We start from the raw sequence: 17,614 nt of genomic DNA on the forward strand, positions 1-17,614 counted from the left end.
AAGCTCAGCAAGGAGCTGCAGGCTGTTAGCTCACCACCTTCTCACTCAGCATGGTTTGCTGCAACACACCCCAGCTTTGGGTGGGGCTGATACAGTCTACTACACCACACTCCTTACATTCTTCATGTCCAACCTCATTCTGGAGGGTTGTGTCAGAGTCCTTTTATGAGCCCAGCCCTACTGGCTGCATGTTCAAATTGAAGCATTTTACCTGCTGAAGCCACACCTGGTGCAACACTCCCCGTGGGAGTTTCAGCTTATACTATTAGTTAAGCAAACAGACACCCAAAACCGTCTCAAGAATTAAATCCCCTCTCATAAAGGGGCCATACAGGGGGCATCAAGCAACAAAGTATGTGGCCAAGACACCAGTCTTCCAGTCAAGGGAAGGGAAAGTGGTTAGACAGCCACCAGACATTTGGAAAATTTTGCCTTCCTATTTTTAGTTTGTGGCAATAACTGTTCAGCAATCCCCAGGAGCAAGATTCAATATCCCAAAACACAAAGGCAAGAAGCTTAACAGCAGGCAAGGTTAGCAGTACTGTTTTGAACTCCTGAAAATAAATCAGTTCAGCAGCGGCTACTGTTCTGTCTGTTCTGCAGAAGAAAGACCACCCAGTCCTACTGAAATAATAGGGGCTGCAAAAGCAAAACTAAGTCCTTGCTTTTGCAGCAGATTGCCTGAACTATTCTGGCATTATTACCATTCCCAGTATGTTGCTTGAGATAAATGACTAACAGTTATGAACAATAAAGCTACTCTTAAGTTTTACCGAGCATCTCCACAGCAACAAGTGCTGCTAAGAGCACAAAATACACTGCGATAAGCATTCCCAACCAAGCAGCACCTGAATATACTTGGTAATAGGAGCCCAGTTGCCTGGAACAAACTCAACACCTGTTTAAGAGAGGTCTACATAAGTCGCAGAGGTACTGAAAATACACTTACCTGATCAGGTATAAAGTGAATCTGCATTACAGTATTGTTTTCTTCATGTAAACCCATGAACTCCACCCCAGGAGCACCATATCTGAAGAGTTTGTTGAGGATCTACAGTATTTAAGATGACCTACAGCTACAATTAATTGATAAGAAGCTTGCTAGCAAGCAAGATGAAAAGAGATTAGTTTGAAACCATGTTTTACTGTTAGTAATCTGGACTGAAAAGAACCAATAAAAATTACTATATGCTTGTGGCAGGTTACACACACTACAGGAGAACATGGAAGTTTACTTCATCCTTTAAGCATATGCAGAAGAGGTGCCTGGACCCTTTTTTGCTCAGAGATGTTTAGTGGTTTCCCAGACACTACAATCCTGCTTAACTAATTTGTAACCAAGAGACAGATGGCTACTGCCCGCATGTGGCGTCCAGTCTCTGAACAAACGCCACCAAGAATGAATGATTAAGCAGGCAGAGAGAGCATCAACTTTTCCTTTCTGGGCTGAGTGATATGCCTGTTTTACAGCTTGCCTAGCTGGTACTGTGCCATGGGAATCATCTCAGTGCCTCACACGTATACAAAAATTGGACTGGTCATCATTAGCTAAAAAAAAGTCACCACCTTCAATGTTTAAGTCTTTAATGCCTGGATGGTCAAAAACTCTGGAAGCCGAAAGCATTTCTGACTTCAGTTTTAACCTTTGAAATAGAATTGCTTTTAAAAAAAAAAAAAAAAAAGGAACCCTGCCCCAAATATTTAAACCACCCTGGAATTTACAACATGAAGGATTGCTAAACATAGGGCAGATCTAGTCTGACCTCCTGCATAGCAAGAGCAAAGAGTCTTGTCTAATATCTGCATCAGCTCAGCTTCAGTTTGAGCTGTAGTTCAGCTCTTGGCAAGATAATCCCATTCTGATCAGACCAAAATCACTTCAGACCTAGGCAAACTGTTCCAATGTTCCAGTAACCCTTGCTTGCAAATTTATACTTAGTCTAACTTTTTACAGTGTCTTCAAAGTTCCACATTCTGATGCGGTCAGAGAAATCTAGCCAAAGTTGTTCAAAAGAATACAGTTTGATGGCTCCCGATCGTGTTCCAATGGCCATAAGGCGGAGAAATGGGCTATAGCCCAGTGCACTGGGTTGATGGGGAAATCCATGTTCCACAGTCTGGAGAAAAAAAAAATCATGATCAACAGCATGATTCATGGGCATTGTTGTATACAGATAAAAAACATAAGTTAAATATGGCATGGCAGTCTGAAACACAGCACTTAATGGCAGCTTTTTCTGTTGAGAAATGTTCAAATACAGGTTAGATTTGCTGAACAATAGCCTAAGGATGAATCTATTCCAAGAACCCCTGGCTCTGCAGCCAGGATATGCAGAAGTGTAACAGAAATGAAAGAGAAATATTCTGAAAACAGTAACTCAAGCAGCTTTTTATGTTAAGATTATAAATAACTCTGCATAAGCACAGCTTACTCAGTCACCACAATACACTCCATCACTCCACATCAACTTTACTTCTGTAAACCAACTGCTCAGCACAATTTCAAAGTCTGACACAAATACCACGTATCATAAGGTCAGCTTTATCTGTCAAATTCCACACAGGTCAGCCTTCATGACCTCCTCTTGTTGATTGACATCAAGAAATGGTGCAAAGCTATGAAGAACTATTGAGTGAACATCAGAGCTCATCAAGAAAACTAAACAGATTTCCTATGGGCCAGCCAGGAAAACTAATGTAACTGATATCCATTTTCCAGAGGTAGCACAAGGAACACTGGAATTTAATGAGAGCAGGAGCCTGCTAGGCCACCTCAGACTAATTCAAAGCCATTTGGTAATAAAAAGATGTCAGTCACTGTCATGGGGAGCAGTATGTGGCTTGGCCTTAGTGGCTTCCCTAAAGCACAATTTACACTGCACCAAGAGGAAGATTTGGAGCATGTTGTACACACCACACTTAGCATGGCTGATGCATTTACACACTATGGACTAATATTCTGCCGTACTTACAGGATGCAACCAAGCTGCTTGTAAAATAGCTCTGTCAAGTTTTTAGAAGTGCTAATGTACAGCTATTATCGTCGTTTAGACAAAACAAGTATGCATGAGTGTTCAACAACATATAGCCACGTAAAGAGGGATTTGCGTGCCCAAAGATTAATAGGGCTACTTCCTGGAAAACATTGTTATCCTTACAGTCCCAGCTTCTGGAAAATATGTTCTTCTAAGGCAAGCTGGTCAGCTACAGAATAGGAATTTGTTACAAAACATGCAAAAAAAAAAAAAAGAAAAAAAAAAAAAGAGAAGAATAAGCAGCGAACCCTCCATCTACAGAAGGAGGTGCATCTACTTGCACCTCACTCCCATCCTCATTTCCATCATGTCTTTGAGACAGAGCTACCACATCACTTGGCTTTATGGTTTATTCAACCTAAAAGTAACACCTGGACTTTATTTCCTGCATAGTCATTTCCCAACTTAATCCCTTGCAGGAGAATCAAATAAAGCCAGTTTCATTTCTGTGGTCATGCCATTAGCCTGAGGTGCTCCCAGCTGCTGTGAAGTAGTTTAATGCCCCTTTACTGTTCCTGCTCAAAGACACAGACATAGGAGGATATGGCTGACTCCATAGTCTGCCAGACTGCTTCAGTTTTAGCCATTTGATCACAATTCCTAAATTGTAAAAAAGACCTCCTTCCTCTAAATCATCAGTTACCCCAGTCTGAGGTCCTATTAGGGGAAGATGAGCCATTTCAGAAGACAGAAAATTGGAAATACTGGAGCATTTCCCAGTTTTCTGCTTGCCAACTCGTAAGACTAGGCAAAGGAGTAGTTACTAATTTTTAACCTTTTATATATAGTAAATCAAGATTAGTATTACTGGCTCTAAGACCACTGAGTTTATTTCCCTTTATGATAACTTAATCTCCAGCCTTACTTATTTATATTCTAAGAAGATAATTGAAGTGTTAAGTTTGTATTATTAAAAACAAATTTTGAGAAGTCAATCTTTTTAATGTCACCCTTGAAGTTGTTGCTAATCAACCTTTGCTTGCATAGCTGTACATATGAAACTTCCTAGAGGAGACTATATGAAAGTAGCAACCTACCTATGGACTCAGAACTGAAACAGGGCCTTTTTCTAATCCAGCACAGGCAAAGAGTAATTTCTCTGTACCATGATAGCTACTGAGACAACAGAGAAAAGCTTCCTAGTTGTCAAAGTTGTGGGAGCATGAAGCCGTGGTATACAATTCTGGGAAGAAGACTCAAGATAAGATGTTATCTTAACAACAAGTCAGACACTTAACTGAATCAGGTGTACCATGGACAACAGACACCATTCCACTCTTCCCCAAAACAGAGTCAGGAACTTGTTAGGGAGAACACCAGTGTAATTCCACAGTTGTAGTTTCAACTTGTTCGCAGTCGCTGCACTGTCATGTCATCAGCACAACTAGGTGCCATTTTCAATGAAACATCAATTAGAATCTGTGTTTATTCTGAGATGTTTTCCAGCCCAGAAGATAGGGCTTTAGCTATAATTCTCATAATAGAAAACCATGACTTATACAATACTGTACTGCCTGTTAGGAAGCTGTCAATACTAGCCTTAATATTGGCCTAATTATATCTTAATTTTGATGTGTTAATTTGTAAACACATTAGACAAGTCAATAAAAGCTTTAATTTTTAAGTATGAGACCTACGAACTGCATAATTGAGTGTGTACCATTCAGTAATGATAATAGGAGGGTAATTTTTTCTCTCCAGGTTTCCCTTCAATAGAAAATTTCAAGCACTCCCCATTCCATAGATAAATTTGCAAAAGCTACAGTAACTATTACATCCAGGAGTAAACTGTTAGTAATAGAAGGCCACTGCAGAAAATAGTACCCCATGCAGAAGCACAAGAAGAGAGTATCAGTAACTACCACAGTGTGTTACACAACTGCTTATGCAGTAAAGTAAATGTACTAATGGTTTCTGATAGCTTTGAATCTTCAACCAAGATACCCATAAGAGGCAACGAAGATAACTCTCTAACATGTCGTTCATTTGTTTCCACAGCCAGGAAAGAAAGGCATCAGGGTGGCTTTTTGGCTGTATTTGACACCATCAGGGCCAGGCATTCACATTCACTGTACTGATTACCCAGATCTTTTTCTCGTACTTATTTACACCCAGTTGTCAAATCACATCAAGTCAGCTTTTCGGCCGGCCTCCCTTCCTCCCCTCTCTCAGGCAGCTTTCATCAGCGAATCCTTTCACCTGCTCAGCAGGTAAACCCAGCAAGGGGGAGCAAGGGGGGCAGAAGGCAGGAGAGGTTACAATGGAGCCTTTCAGCAGAGCTGAAATGAGAAATTAGAGTGCCCACAACATGCCCTCCTTCTCAAAAGGGCCTTTGTTTCTTCAAGGAAAGGTAGGAGCTTTCGTTTTCATTTTGCTCAGACCACAGATTTGTCAGACTCAGTAAAAGTAAGCCTGATGTCAGCAGCAATAACTAACAGAAATGCCTCATGCCAGTCATACTTACTGCAGGAAAAATGCAGCCAAACTTAACAGTTGTTTGCCGCCCACACTAAAGCTGTGCAGATGAAATTCAGTGCTGTCTTCCTTCTTTCATTCCTCTCCTCTTCTCCTCTCAGATTGTTTTATGACAAAGCTGAGACAAACCCAACCACAGGCAATACAAACCCTGTACCTTTGTTAATATGTCTTTTGAAGAAACAATGAAGCCTGTATGTGTTAAATCTACTTTGCATAGACACTAATTCAGATTTTAGGTAAGCTATCCATCACACCCATTAGCAAAAGGTTAGGAAGACTGAAAAGAGGGGAAAAAAAAAAAACACAAAGCCATAAATTAAATGCAGTGTTCCCAGTTTGGTAACATTCAGCTGTAAGACAGGCTGGTTCACCTGTGTGTTACCCATCATCTAGCCTGACAATGCCAGCCTGAACACGTTTGTTCTGCAGAGCTTGGACTGAGCCAAAGGCATCCAAATACTACTTCCAAAAGCAGGATAAACTTAAAGAAGTAGACTGCCAAGTCCACATACCTTATCCTTCATTCTATCCACTGAGCTAAAAACAGTTTCTTGCAACAGGTACACACAAGTACGGGAAGTTCTTACTCATACAGAGAAACAGATATGCAAAGCTAAGTGACTAGCAGAATTTAGGAAGGTGTTTTTTGAAACAAACACAAGTTTGAGGACAGTTTGAAGAGCTAGTCCAGTGGTGTCAATCAAGCCTTTAAAACCATCTGGACCACCTCCTATCTGGAACAGAAATGTAAGACGGAAACAGTAAAAGGATTGCAACCTATTTATACTTGAGGGAGTAAAAAAAAAATTCCACCACCACCAATTAAAAAGACTTTTTTAATTGAAGACCATTACTAGGTCAGCATGGCCAAATACATTCCACTATATTAACACTAAACTTGTGCAGCATCATGCATTCATACTCAACTTTAGTGTAAACAATAAAATGAGGGCAGGAATCCCCAGCACTTTTAAGGTACAGACCTTCCATTTAGTCACTATCAGCATCACACACCGAAGAGGTGTTTTGCAAATACACCATGCAATTTCTCTGATCAGCAACTTTATAGTCCCACAAAATATTTGCCAAGCAGGTTCTTAACCAGAAGTGTTTCAAAGACCTCAAATAACAAGTGTTTAAAATCTTGCTTACCAGCACTAATGTGCTTGCTTTACTAGCACATTAGACAAGGACGGTCTTGGCACAGAAAGTACTGTTTCTTGGCTCCTTGAAGCCACAACCTTCAACAGGTCAGAATTAAGGTCTGACTTTCCCAGATCTTCTCAGTCTACCTAGCTGTGAGTAGATGTTTATTGTATCAAAGGGTAGAGGCTTTCAAATGATCAATTATCTCTGGAAATACTGGAACGGGACACACAAGACTTGGAGGGAAAAAAAAATATTATGCAAGAAAAAAGTATAATGTAAAAGATCCTGGTATAATGCAATGGTATAATGCTCATTACCTTTGCGATTCTTGATAGAAAAGAACATGTTACTGTGGCTTAAAAGTGCAAACGCATTTTTCAAGGTCTTTAATTACCAGGTTGTTAATGAGAGTAAACCATTAGGAAGTGTCCAAAGTAGTCGCCTCCCTAGAAACAAGATGCAATATTTACCTTCAGGACTGAATCAAATGGAGTCACAAATCCTGATGCCAACTTCTATGATATTTGGATGTTTCCTTCTGCTGCAAAAGCTAGTTCTTTCAACCCTGTTTTGCATCATCCAAATTAGTCTGTCTCTGGCACGTAAAGTTTGGCCAAACGTTCTTGTAAGTGAAAAGTGTATTCAAGGAAGAGACATCCCTAAAACAGCAAAGGTTTTTCCAAGGTATATACAATTTTACGCGCTTATAAGCAATGCTGACCCATCCCTGGGGCATCTTTTCTGAAGCTGACATCACATTCAGCTAAATGCAAACAACTCGATCCTGGTCTTCATCTACTGAAATTTTTACTGCATCTGCACTAGCATTTCCTCATGGTAGCAAGCAGAAAATAGGCCTGAAGCCCTCTTGAGTTCCTTTTGGCTCCCCAGTGGGAGGGAGGTATGCATGGAAATGGTGTGGTTTAGTACCAAATTACACTAAATCATTCATCTCAAATATCCAAAGTTCCACTTTAAGTATATATCTACACTAGAATTTTAATGAATCAAGGAGATTATTTCCTAAGCTGACTTCATTTATCCATTATACTTTTCAACAAAATTCCATTTAAACCTTGGAAATACAAAACCTACAAATATATTTCGGATACCAAATGAAGGTGTTTGTAAGTAGCCATTAGCCTAGCAATGAAATAATACTAGGCATTTACAAAGATGAAAGCACTATGTTCCTGGCCAGGGCTCAAAAGAAAAATGCCCAGAGTGTTGGATAGATAGCACGGCCATTGCCATTTCCTCTTCACAGAGGGAAGGAAAAAAACTAGACACAGATTCAGACTAAGATAACAGCAAAGTCATTATTATTGGCCATTGTGCTGCCTAAGTGCTACCACATTTCTACCACAGGCTTTTAAATTCACATTTAAAAACAGGTATGCTTATAAACCCAAAGTATAATCATGGACAAAGACCTCTGGCTTCAGCTGCATCACAAGCTGTGGCTTATGCATATCTTTAGAAAAATGTTTACTTTCATAGTGGTACTGCAAAGACTACCTATAACATAAGTAGTCACAGCGCATAGCAGGACAAAGTACAGAACACTCGGAGTATATAAAAACTGCTGCAAAGATCTCTTCTTTCAAGCAAGTGCCACTCAGCAGCGTGACAATATCCTTTTTTCTTAAAAATGAAAGCCAGAATTGAGAACATGCTCATGAGTTTAAAGAAAACTAGTCAGGCGCATCAGGGAAAAAAGGACAGAACTGAAAAAGAGAACAAACCACCTCTCCTAAATTTAATTTTTCCACCCACACTCAAGTAGTTTTTCCTTCGCTTTACACTGTGCAGTGGCTCAGGATAGATTTGCCTTGCACACATATGCCTTGAAATTTGAGGAAAGCACTGTACCTTGTTAAACTGGAAAAGGTCGCGTTTAAGCCTCTCTCTCACTGGATCATGTCCGGGTCTTAAGAACCTTCTCATCTTCCTCGCTGTAGTATCTTGGCACCAAAAATCCTAACAAAAAACACAGCAAAGCCATATAAACGAAAGCAGCCTGAGAAAAGAAGCAAGCAGAAGTAGGTTATTTATTTTGGTTTAGCAGGTAACACAAATCAGCCAGAGCAGAATGAGAAAACACCACTATTGAGTAACTAAAACCTGATACCACCACAGAGCGGCACCTCTGGTGCAGGAGTTACACAATACCATTTTCACATTGCTACAGCAAACCAGTACAGATAAGCCAAGAGGATTTTAGAAGAGTTTTTACACTTGGCCATTCTGCGATCACTTCAGTTGACCTTATCCAAAGAAGAGGCAAGCAAAACTGCAGCATTTGCATAAACTTTTAGACAAATCCAATCTAAAAGCTAACTTCCAGGCTCACAGGCATTATTGACCAGTATCAGTTTTCACCCCAGGTAACCCTCCAGCTATTGAGCTAAAAAGAGAAGAATCACATTTTCAGCTCACGCCACGGGTACGGTAGAAAGGGCACTGTGCTGCCTGCAGGGTAGCTGCATTAATTATTAACTTGCTTTTGTAAAATATCAAGCCTAACTCCCTGCTCAAGGTGGGGGTAGGGGAAGGAAATCTTGCACCTGCAGTTCAATGTGCAGCTAGAAGCACAAGATTTTCAGTGTATCTCACTGCCTTGCCTCTCACAGCACCAGCACGATCCAAGCAGGACAAATTAGACCTGACTTGCAACCTAGCAATCACACTGGGGATACCAGGCTACAGCCTCCTATTCTGTACACTCAAGAGATTGTTTGTCACATCTCCCCTCTGCAGAGCTGCTAAGTGGCAAGTAAAACTTTGCCAACGCAAGAGCAAAAGTTCGAATCGCACCCTGACAATTTACCTTGGCGTAAGTGCTCCTGCCTGCCCTGGCAGGGAACAGATAGCTCAGCTGTTCATGAAGCAGCTACTGGACACTCCAGTCAGTATTTTATTTTAATTTGTTGGACAAGAAATTATAGCAAATTACCAGCTACTCTGTACACAACACACATGCACAGCGGGGGCTAGAACTGCTGAGGTGCAATGAAGAATCAGTACAGATATTCTATAGTAACCCATCATCAGAAGAGGTACACACACACATACAGCAAGGTGGGGAGCAGGGATGAGAAGGTTAGTGTCGCAAGAGGAAGAGAGGGACCAGGAGCACCAAAGGCACTGTCAAGTGAACAGAGGGCCTTGGGCCCTTGTTCAGACCACAGCTGGATAGTGATTGAGGGAAGAAAGCTTTCACAATCCATCTGTATAGATGGGAGTAGCAGAGCTGGCAAGTAAGGTGTCTACCTCTGTGCTCCTGCCAATAACGATGGTCTTTGGTTGACTAAATCAGGCAGCCATTCCTGAGGAGCTTGAATTGTTTTTCAAATGGTTTCTAGCAAGGCCTTACCAGCTGTGAAGGACCGAAAAAGGAAATGGTACTGTAAACAGGATGCTCCATAGCCATGCTTTGACAAGTCCCTTTAGAAACTCCCTGAGCTAGAACTTATACCTCTCTGTTGCATTAATCCCCTTTTACCTTTCCTGCTCACACTCCAAAATCTCCAGCCACCTATGCAGTACTGTCCAGAGCTCACCAAGAGGACTGCAATGCAGTCCTGGTTCAGAGGACCAGATCACATCAGCACCAAGAGCCTGAGTCACTTAGTCCCCACCTAGAATCACTAGCATCTCCACTCACCACGGAGAAAAGTGGCTCTGAGTAGGCAGCTACAGGCATCTGTGTTCGTGAACTGTGCCGTCAGCACATGCAGGGATGAAGAATACGCACAGAAACACACAGAGCAGGGGACCCCAAAAAAGAGAGGAAGAAAAAATGTGTAGTTTACTTGGAAAGTATATCCTTCTGCAATGATTTAGGTACCTGAACTGAAATTTCAAAAATTGGATCAGATCATAAGTCTTCTTTCACCAGACATTCCTGAGAGAAAGAGGGACATATTTACACAAGGCTACATTTACTCTAAGTTAGCAAAAGCTACAGAGCAGTGACAAGCTGCTGTGCTATGCAAGGAGAGCATATCACACCCGTGTATAACACACAGTTTGCCCTTAGCCAGACAAGGAAAGGAAAGTGCCAGAGACGCACCCTTTCCCACTGTCAATCAATACCCTGGACCTGTTAAACTAGGCAAACCCACAGAGAAACTCTACTAATTATCCTCCCCACTTTAGAAAACAGACCTCCTCAGCTGTGACAGCAGAGACAAACTCACTTGTTACGAGCAAAGAAAGAAGAGTGGGCTTGATTTGAGAGAGACACAACTTTATATTTAACACCCTGCTAGAATGTTTTATCCTGAAATATTAATTGCATCTAGAAGAATGCTGTTTTAACCTGCTTATGCAAGAAATCTAGCATTCACACTCCAGCCCACAACAACTTGCTCAACTGGCTAAGGAGCATAATAGTTCAGAATCATGCAGTAACTCACTTGAAGAAATGTCATCCTGGCAAGTTGATGTGTCCATTATGATCAGAGAAGGCATGCTACAAAAGTCATCTCTTTTTGACTTGTATCAGCATTTCATGCCTGACCAAAGAATTCCCGAGTGTCACAGTATGGGAGGGAATGAGAGGAAAAGCAGTTTTGAGCAACGGCAAAGAAGGAACAGCGAAGAGAATGGCATCCACTGTACCCCAGGTTGTCCAAGTGGAATTATTATTACAAGTTTACAAGGTTCTTGTCAATGAGAAGAATTTTCTTTTCAGTACAATAAGCAAGCACCTTTTCCAATTCTAGAAAAACAAAAAGATTCCACAATCTGTATAATCTTATCTTCCAGATGCACATTTACATGTTAGCAGACCAGTTTCTCTCCCACACATCTTTGGTGTCTTACATAAAACTCCAGTCCCATGTGCTTTGCAGTTATCGGCCAGTCAGCATTTACAACCATATGGTAACAGTTGTGGCTATCAGTAGCCAGAGAGAAATTCTCCAGTAGCCTCTGAAGCCATGCCAGGTCTGCATGTATCTAACGCTCCAGGGAAACAATTCTTTAGGCTTTCAAAGATGAGCCTTTTACCAGAAACTATGTGCAACATTCTCTTCTTCTAAGATGCATTGAGGTCAGCTGTTTATAAGCAACAATAGCCCAAGGCGGAGTCAATCCCAATTTTGCTCATATTCAGTACATGGACACCTGACAGCAAAGCTCAGAGTGCCCCATACATCGAGCTCCTGCCACTTTGTTAGCCGAATGCTTAGCTAAATATGATGAGGTACCCTTTTTCACCTCAGTTGATTAGATCCAGCCACAAAACAAAAGCTCTTCACTATTCATACAGAAAGGCAACGAAAGCATGAGTTGCAAGATGATGCTGTTTCCAATCACAGACTAAGGAGCAGTTAACATCGAAACCAGATTTCATTCTGGCTTCCTTGCTCAGCTCTGTTCATTTTAGATGTTGAGATTTATGGCAAGTACACATGCCATGTCTCACGACAGACCCATATTCCATAGAAGGCCAAATGCTTCTTCCTAGGAGAAGGAATTGTTCCTCACTGCTGTGTGTTAGCAATCCCATCAGAGCTCCACGTTTTGCTTTGTCTTCATTGCTTTTGCATGCAGCAATATGTCTTGATGCCTATGCACAGCTTGCCAAGACACTCTGGATTTTCTCCATCAACTCGGCATGGGCTGGGGGGGAATTACTCTTTGTAGGAATTTGTTGCAATTTTTGCTTATGTCCTCCCAAGACAGTGGAATTTCCAGCCAAAAGTGTAAGAGAACCAATGTTGTAAGTCCCATTCACACAAGTTAAGCCAGTCTTACAAGATGAGGAAGCCCAGGTCAGAAGTTTTTACTACATAGACAGTATTAAGTGTGGATACGGTCCCAAGTTAACCCCACAACAAAAACATACCCATAATGAGTTTATTTTGCTCATGCAGGAGAGTTGCAAGGTATCATCTGTGTGCTTCCTAGGCAACCTTTACTCAACTTGAACAGGTTTTCAATGGGATAAGGTCCAACAGCTTTCTTTTCAAAATGCCATCAAGTATCTCAAGGACTCTTAAATCTTGCCTTGCTTTAGGTCTCCTTTTCATTCCTTCCTCCTCACCCCTTCCTGCTTATAGGTCCTTAAAGGGAGAACTTCTACCTATGCATCTGATAATTACTTTATCAACCCTGCTAAAATAAAAGAGGCCTTATCAACAAGCTTTGTTTGAACTACAAGCAGTCAGTGCTCCTATAACAAACAGTCACCACCACAGCCTTGTCTGAACTAGGTTTCCTCCCGCACCCAGAAGTTTGCCTTGTTCCTGTTACCAACACAGTCAGCAGCAACAGAACAGAGGCCCGATCAATTGCATAGGAAAAAGCTAGTCCTTAGCACCAATGATCTCACAACAACAAAAATGATCAAAGCATCATTTAAATACTAGTCTTATCAAGTTTATCGATTACAGGAGCCATCAGACATGACTCACCATGAAATCACAAATTTAAGAACACTTTTTAGCTTGAAATTGATGAAACAACCCCTAGCTATTCTTTAACTGGGCTGTCACTGTAAAGTTCATCTCCACAATCATGCTTGGCTCTAGCACACTATCAAGACAGATACTCAAGAAGAAAGCACAAGCCAAGCACAAGCCAGGCAGAACAGCTACAGCAAGGGAAGGAACAGTTGCAGTACGCGGAAAGCTTGGAAGTGTAAGATACCACCCCCTTTTCCCAGGATAAGGCTTCACGGGAAGATGCTCTAAAAACCTTAATGTCATAGTTTAATGATACCATGCAGAGATCTCCTTTACACAACACAACTGCTGATCAACTGCTAGCCCCCCAGCACTCACAGTTTTATAAACAGGAGAGTGTTCAGATGCACCTTGCATACAGTAGTCAGGCATTAGCAGAGAGGTAAACCGAAAGATCCTCCCGTAAAAAGGATTTATTTTTGTGAACCTGGAGAGACAGACAGTTAAATGAATAACTGAACAGACTGCATCAACACAACGTGCAGGTGGCCGCCCTCCCAAAACACAGAAAATACTAAATAAAAGATCAGAGATAGATTCTCCAAGAACTCTTGGAAAATAATTGAGAACCAATCATACAAATCAGGCAAGTTCATGTACTTTCACAGCTTTGTGCTTAGAGTTACCAGGGACCGCCCACTTGCAATGAATTTACTAATTGTGCAAACCTTGTGTGTCGTTATGACTCCTATTGTGTTCTCCTTGTCATGGGAGCATGACAACATGACGTTTCAAAACGCTACAGCAGAACAAAGTCTTTGCACTGAACAACATTATTGCACATGATGCAAAATTCTTTGTACGCTTCTACTAAGAAGCATGATTCAAACGGAAGAGTGGCTTGTAACTTTGGAACAGCATTTTACATCAAACATAGTGTGTCAACGGAGTAAACCACAAAAGCATTTGCTTCTTAAAGCAACACAAAGAGATCTTGCTAGAAGAAACTTTTAGATGAGAATTGGAGTTTCCATAGAATTTCTGCACAGAAATCAAACTTTATCCTTTGATAAACTATTTTAAAGAAAGATCAGGCTACTAGCAGTATTGCATATTTTTATTGTCATGTACTAACTGCATTACATTATATACGTTTAAAACCTCTTACACTTTGACATCTCTCAAGCCTCTATGTCAGCCAAGAAAAAAACCACACTTCTTCCATAAGCAATTCCCAGTAATAATCCCATTACTGTACCAAAAAGCCACTAGAAGATACAGGACTCTCAACTAGTTTAACTCCTCCAATAATTTTTTTCAGACAGTAGTTAGAGCAGATGCAATCTGTTCAAAACCAAGTAAAAGACGTTCCTCAGCACCATCCTATGAAGATCCTATGGACTCCCCTCAAGCGCCTACAAGCAGCACTGAGCAGGATTAGGGACTGGTCACTACTTGCACAGATCACCCGTGTCCCCTCCATGAGTCTTTACAAGAAACGTGCCAGGATGCATGGAGAAGCCTTGCGACGTACCACGGCTTTGCATTCCGCTTGCCAGAAGCGCCAGCTTTCCGAATCAAAGCTAAAATCACCAGGCAGCTGCTTTGGGCATACAGCTTCACCTGGGACTTGGTAAAGCAAGATATTCCAGTTGACTGAAGTGCTCTCAGATGACTACAAAGAGCAGCATTCCCCATCAAGTAACACATTACAATGGACAACTTTTATTATCTCAGTGAAGCTGTCCTCCTCCTATCTTGTCACTATCCTCACACAAGCGTAAAGCTTTGTGCCACTACACTGCAGAAACACAGACCCAGAAGTCTACTTCAACGGCTCTACACCATTAACAACACTACATATAAACACACAAAACTTTCTCCAAAGCCAAGGTTAAGCCTCACCTCCAGGAGGGGAGATATCAGTGACCAGCTTGCTCCCATACCACAACTGCAGGGCAACCCGACACAAAGGCTAAACAACTTGTTTCACCTGCTCGCTGCCTATTAGAAGTAACGTGCTCCCTCACCCATCAAGCTCTTACAACTTTGGGGACGAAAAAAACAAACAGCGACCCGATATATTTAATATGGGCAAGGATTTGAAGGCGGGGGGGGAAGAGAAGAGAATGCTAACAGAGCGTCCCAAGTGAGACACTGCAATTCTTATTAATCACGTCTGCCTCGAGCCAGGCGTAGCAGACGGAGACCCACGAGGCCCGGCTGCGGGGAGCGACATCTCCCACCGCGGGACGAGGCCGAAGCAGAGCGAGGGGCCACTCCGGGACGGCTCCGGAGCGGCCGCGGCAGCTCCCGCCACGGGGCCGCCCCCGCCCCCGGCCCGGGCCCGCTTGCGCCGAGGGCTAAGCCAGGAAGTCGCGCAGCCGCCAGCTCCGCCAGGAAATCCCGGGACGCCCAGCTCCGGCCAGGGCAAACGCGGCACATCAAACCCGGCCGGCAAAACGAACAAGCGAAAAGAAGCGAACGCAAGCCCCCAACAAACCCACCCCTCAGCGCAGCGCGTGAAGGCTGATAGGCGAGCCAAGGGCGGCGTCCCGGGGCGCGCCGGGGCACAGGGGCTTCAGCTGTGGGCGGCCCCAACGCGTCCGGGCCGGTGCCGGCAGCCGGGCTCGCCGGAGCGGGGCAGCGCGGAGGGCCCGGGCACCCGGCGGAGCGGACCTCCCCGGGGGCGGGCGAGCACCTGCCAATCGCCCCGGAGGGATCCCGGGAGCGAGCCCGCGGGGCGCTGCACAGTCCAGGAGGGGCGGGCAGGCGGGCTCGGGTGCCGCCCCGGCCCGGCGCAGCGAGCCCCGGCGGGGCCGCGCTAGCCGGAGCCCCGCGAGGACCCCCTCCCCAGAGCCCATCCCGCCAGGCTGTCCCCGGCCCCGCACCTCCCGCAGAGGCCGAGCGAGCCGCGCTCACCTGCGGGGCCTGGAGCCGGGCCGCCCCGGCCGCGCTCCGCTCCGCGCCCGCTCCCCCCTCGCCTGCGCGGCGGCAGCAGCCCGCCTCCCGGGCACCTCCGGGAGGGGTGCGGCGGGGCGGGGCCTCGCACGCACACCGCCCCCCACGGGGCGGGACCTACAATGCAACCCGCCCCCCCGCAGGGGGCGGGGCTTCGCATGCAAACCGCCCCCCGGGGCGGGGCTCCGCGTACGCAGGCTGCCCTCTTGGGGCGGGGTCTCGCATGCAAAGTAACCTGAGCCGTGGCCTCTCCTCCCTTTCGTCTGGCGCGCTCATGAATAATTCAGCAGCCCGCTCACTCGGAGCCAATCAGAAAGCGGCCACCGCCCCGCGCTGCCTGGCTCGGGGAGAGCTCGCCGCGGCCCCCGAGCCCCGCCCTGGCCCCGGGGAGCGCCGGACCTCGAGCACCGGCCAGGCCCCTTCTCCCGGCTCTGTTCGGCCGCCAGCCCCACGAGGGGCAGGGACCCGGCGCGAAACCGAGGGAAGGTGCCAAGCTGCCGTCGGTCGCAAAAAAAAAGATGGAAAGACTCAACAGAAAGTTGAAGCCTTAGCTGGAAAGAGCCAGACAACTGCCGCTGTCCTGCCACACAGCTCGGCTGCAGACAGCCCGCGTCCTACCATAGGGAGCAATAGCTAGGTGAGGAATTGGTAGTTTGTGGAGCGCAATAGTAGTCCAAGGTCTGCCAATCTCTCTGCAGCCATGCAAAAGCTTGAAATTACCTCTGACAAAGGGCCAGTAATGGTCAACATTTCAGCCAAGCTTCCAGAAGTGCTGTTTTTCAAAAAAAATACTTGTTTCCATCATCTTCTTGCAACATTCAGCTGATGCGCATCGCAGGCCAAAATGAAGCAGTGGTATCAGTCTGTATCATAATCCCATCCTGGTAAAGGCACCATCAGATGTTGTGGTGCTGAGCAAGACAGCCACAGTTTCTCAATCCTCCCTGCAGTGGTTATTAAATTGTAATTGTTTTGTGCTGAATCAGGGAGTCTCTGCCCCAGCGAAACTCACTGGGTGGCTCTTGTAGAGTTCATTGATACAATTCCACCTTGGCATAAGCAGATGAGACTGACTGAAATCAACAGGAGTGAGTTTGACCTAATTCCAGAACAAACACGAGCCCCATGGGTCAGACTGGAGCTCTTCTGGCTGCTCCTGTTCTTAGAAAGTCTCTTCCTGCTGCCTTTAATCTGCAAAACAGTCTGGGACAATGCCGAGGGCACAGACTGGAGATCCCAACAACCCCAGCGTTTGAAGAGGACTATCAGAGCAAAAGCACTGCTGGAAGGAGGAAGAGGAACGGGAGGGCGTGTGGGAGAAGCTGTCAGACCCTCACCTCAGCAGAGCCCTGCTGACTTCTAGCATCTGATAACAGGGGTGTGTGCCTGAGACAGGACCCGGCGTAGTGCTTGCAGCAGATCTCTGCCACCTTGGGCTACGATACCTCTGACCACGCAGGAGGGAGATCGCAAGCTGTCGTGTGCCGACAGGAACTGCAAGCGGACGTACGGACTCCTCCAGGCTCTGAGTCAGGCTGCCCTCCCAGGGAACGGGGCAGGAGCTGGATCCAAACA

The 17,614-nt window shown here is 44.6% G+C and overlaps 1 protein-coding gene across 9 annotated transcripts in view; it reads right to left on the minus strand.

The window, feature by feature from the left end:
* Window positions 1-17,478, minus strand: part of LLGL2 (LLGL scribble cell polarity complex component 2) — a 35,164-nt gene extending 17,686 nt beyond the window's left edge. For 5 of the 9 annotated variants that reach the window (XM_075170014.1, XM_075170015.1, XM_075170012.1 and 2 more), the window contains exons 1-4: window positions 16,760-17,478; window positions 8,535-8,642; window positions 2,020-2,117; window positions 950-1,031 (exon numbers count right to left, since the gene is read on the minus strand). In XM_075170014.1, the coding sequence (XP_075026115.1) occupies window positions 950-1,031; window positions 2,020-2,117; window positions 8,535-8,642; window positions 16,760-16,789 (318 nt within the window). In that variant the 5' untranslated portion in view covers window positions 16,790-17,478. Of the gene's footprint in view, window positions 1-949; window positions 1,032-2,019; window positions 2,118-7,132; window positions 7,219-8,534; window positions 8,643-16,000; window positions 16,085-16,759 lie in introns of those variants that run through there. The other 4 variants (XM_075170017.1, XM_075170018.1, XM_075170016.1 and 1 more) reach the window with 2 other exon arrangements.
* Window positions 17,479-17,614: the final 136 nt, after the last annotated feature.

This window comes from Calonectris borealis, chromosome 20, assembly GCF_964195595.1.
Source record: "Calonectris borealis chromosome 20, bCalBor7.hap1.2, whole genome shotgun sequence".
Classification (NCBI taxonomy): Eukaryota; Metazoa; Chordata; class Aves; order Procellariiformes; family Procellariidae; genus Calonectris; species Calonectris borealis.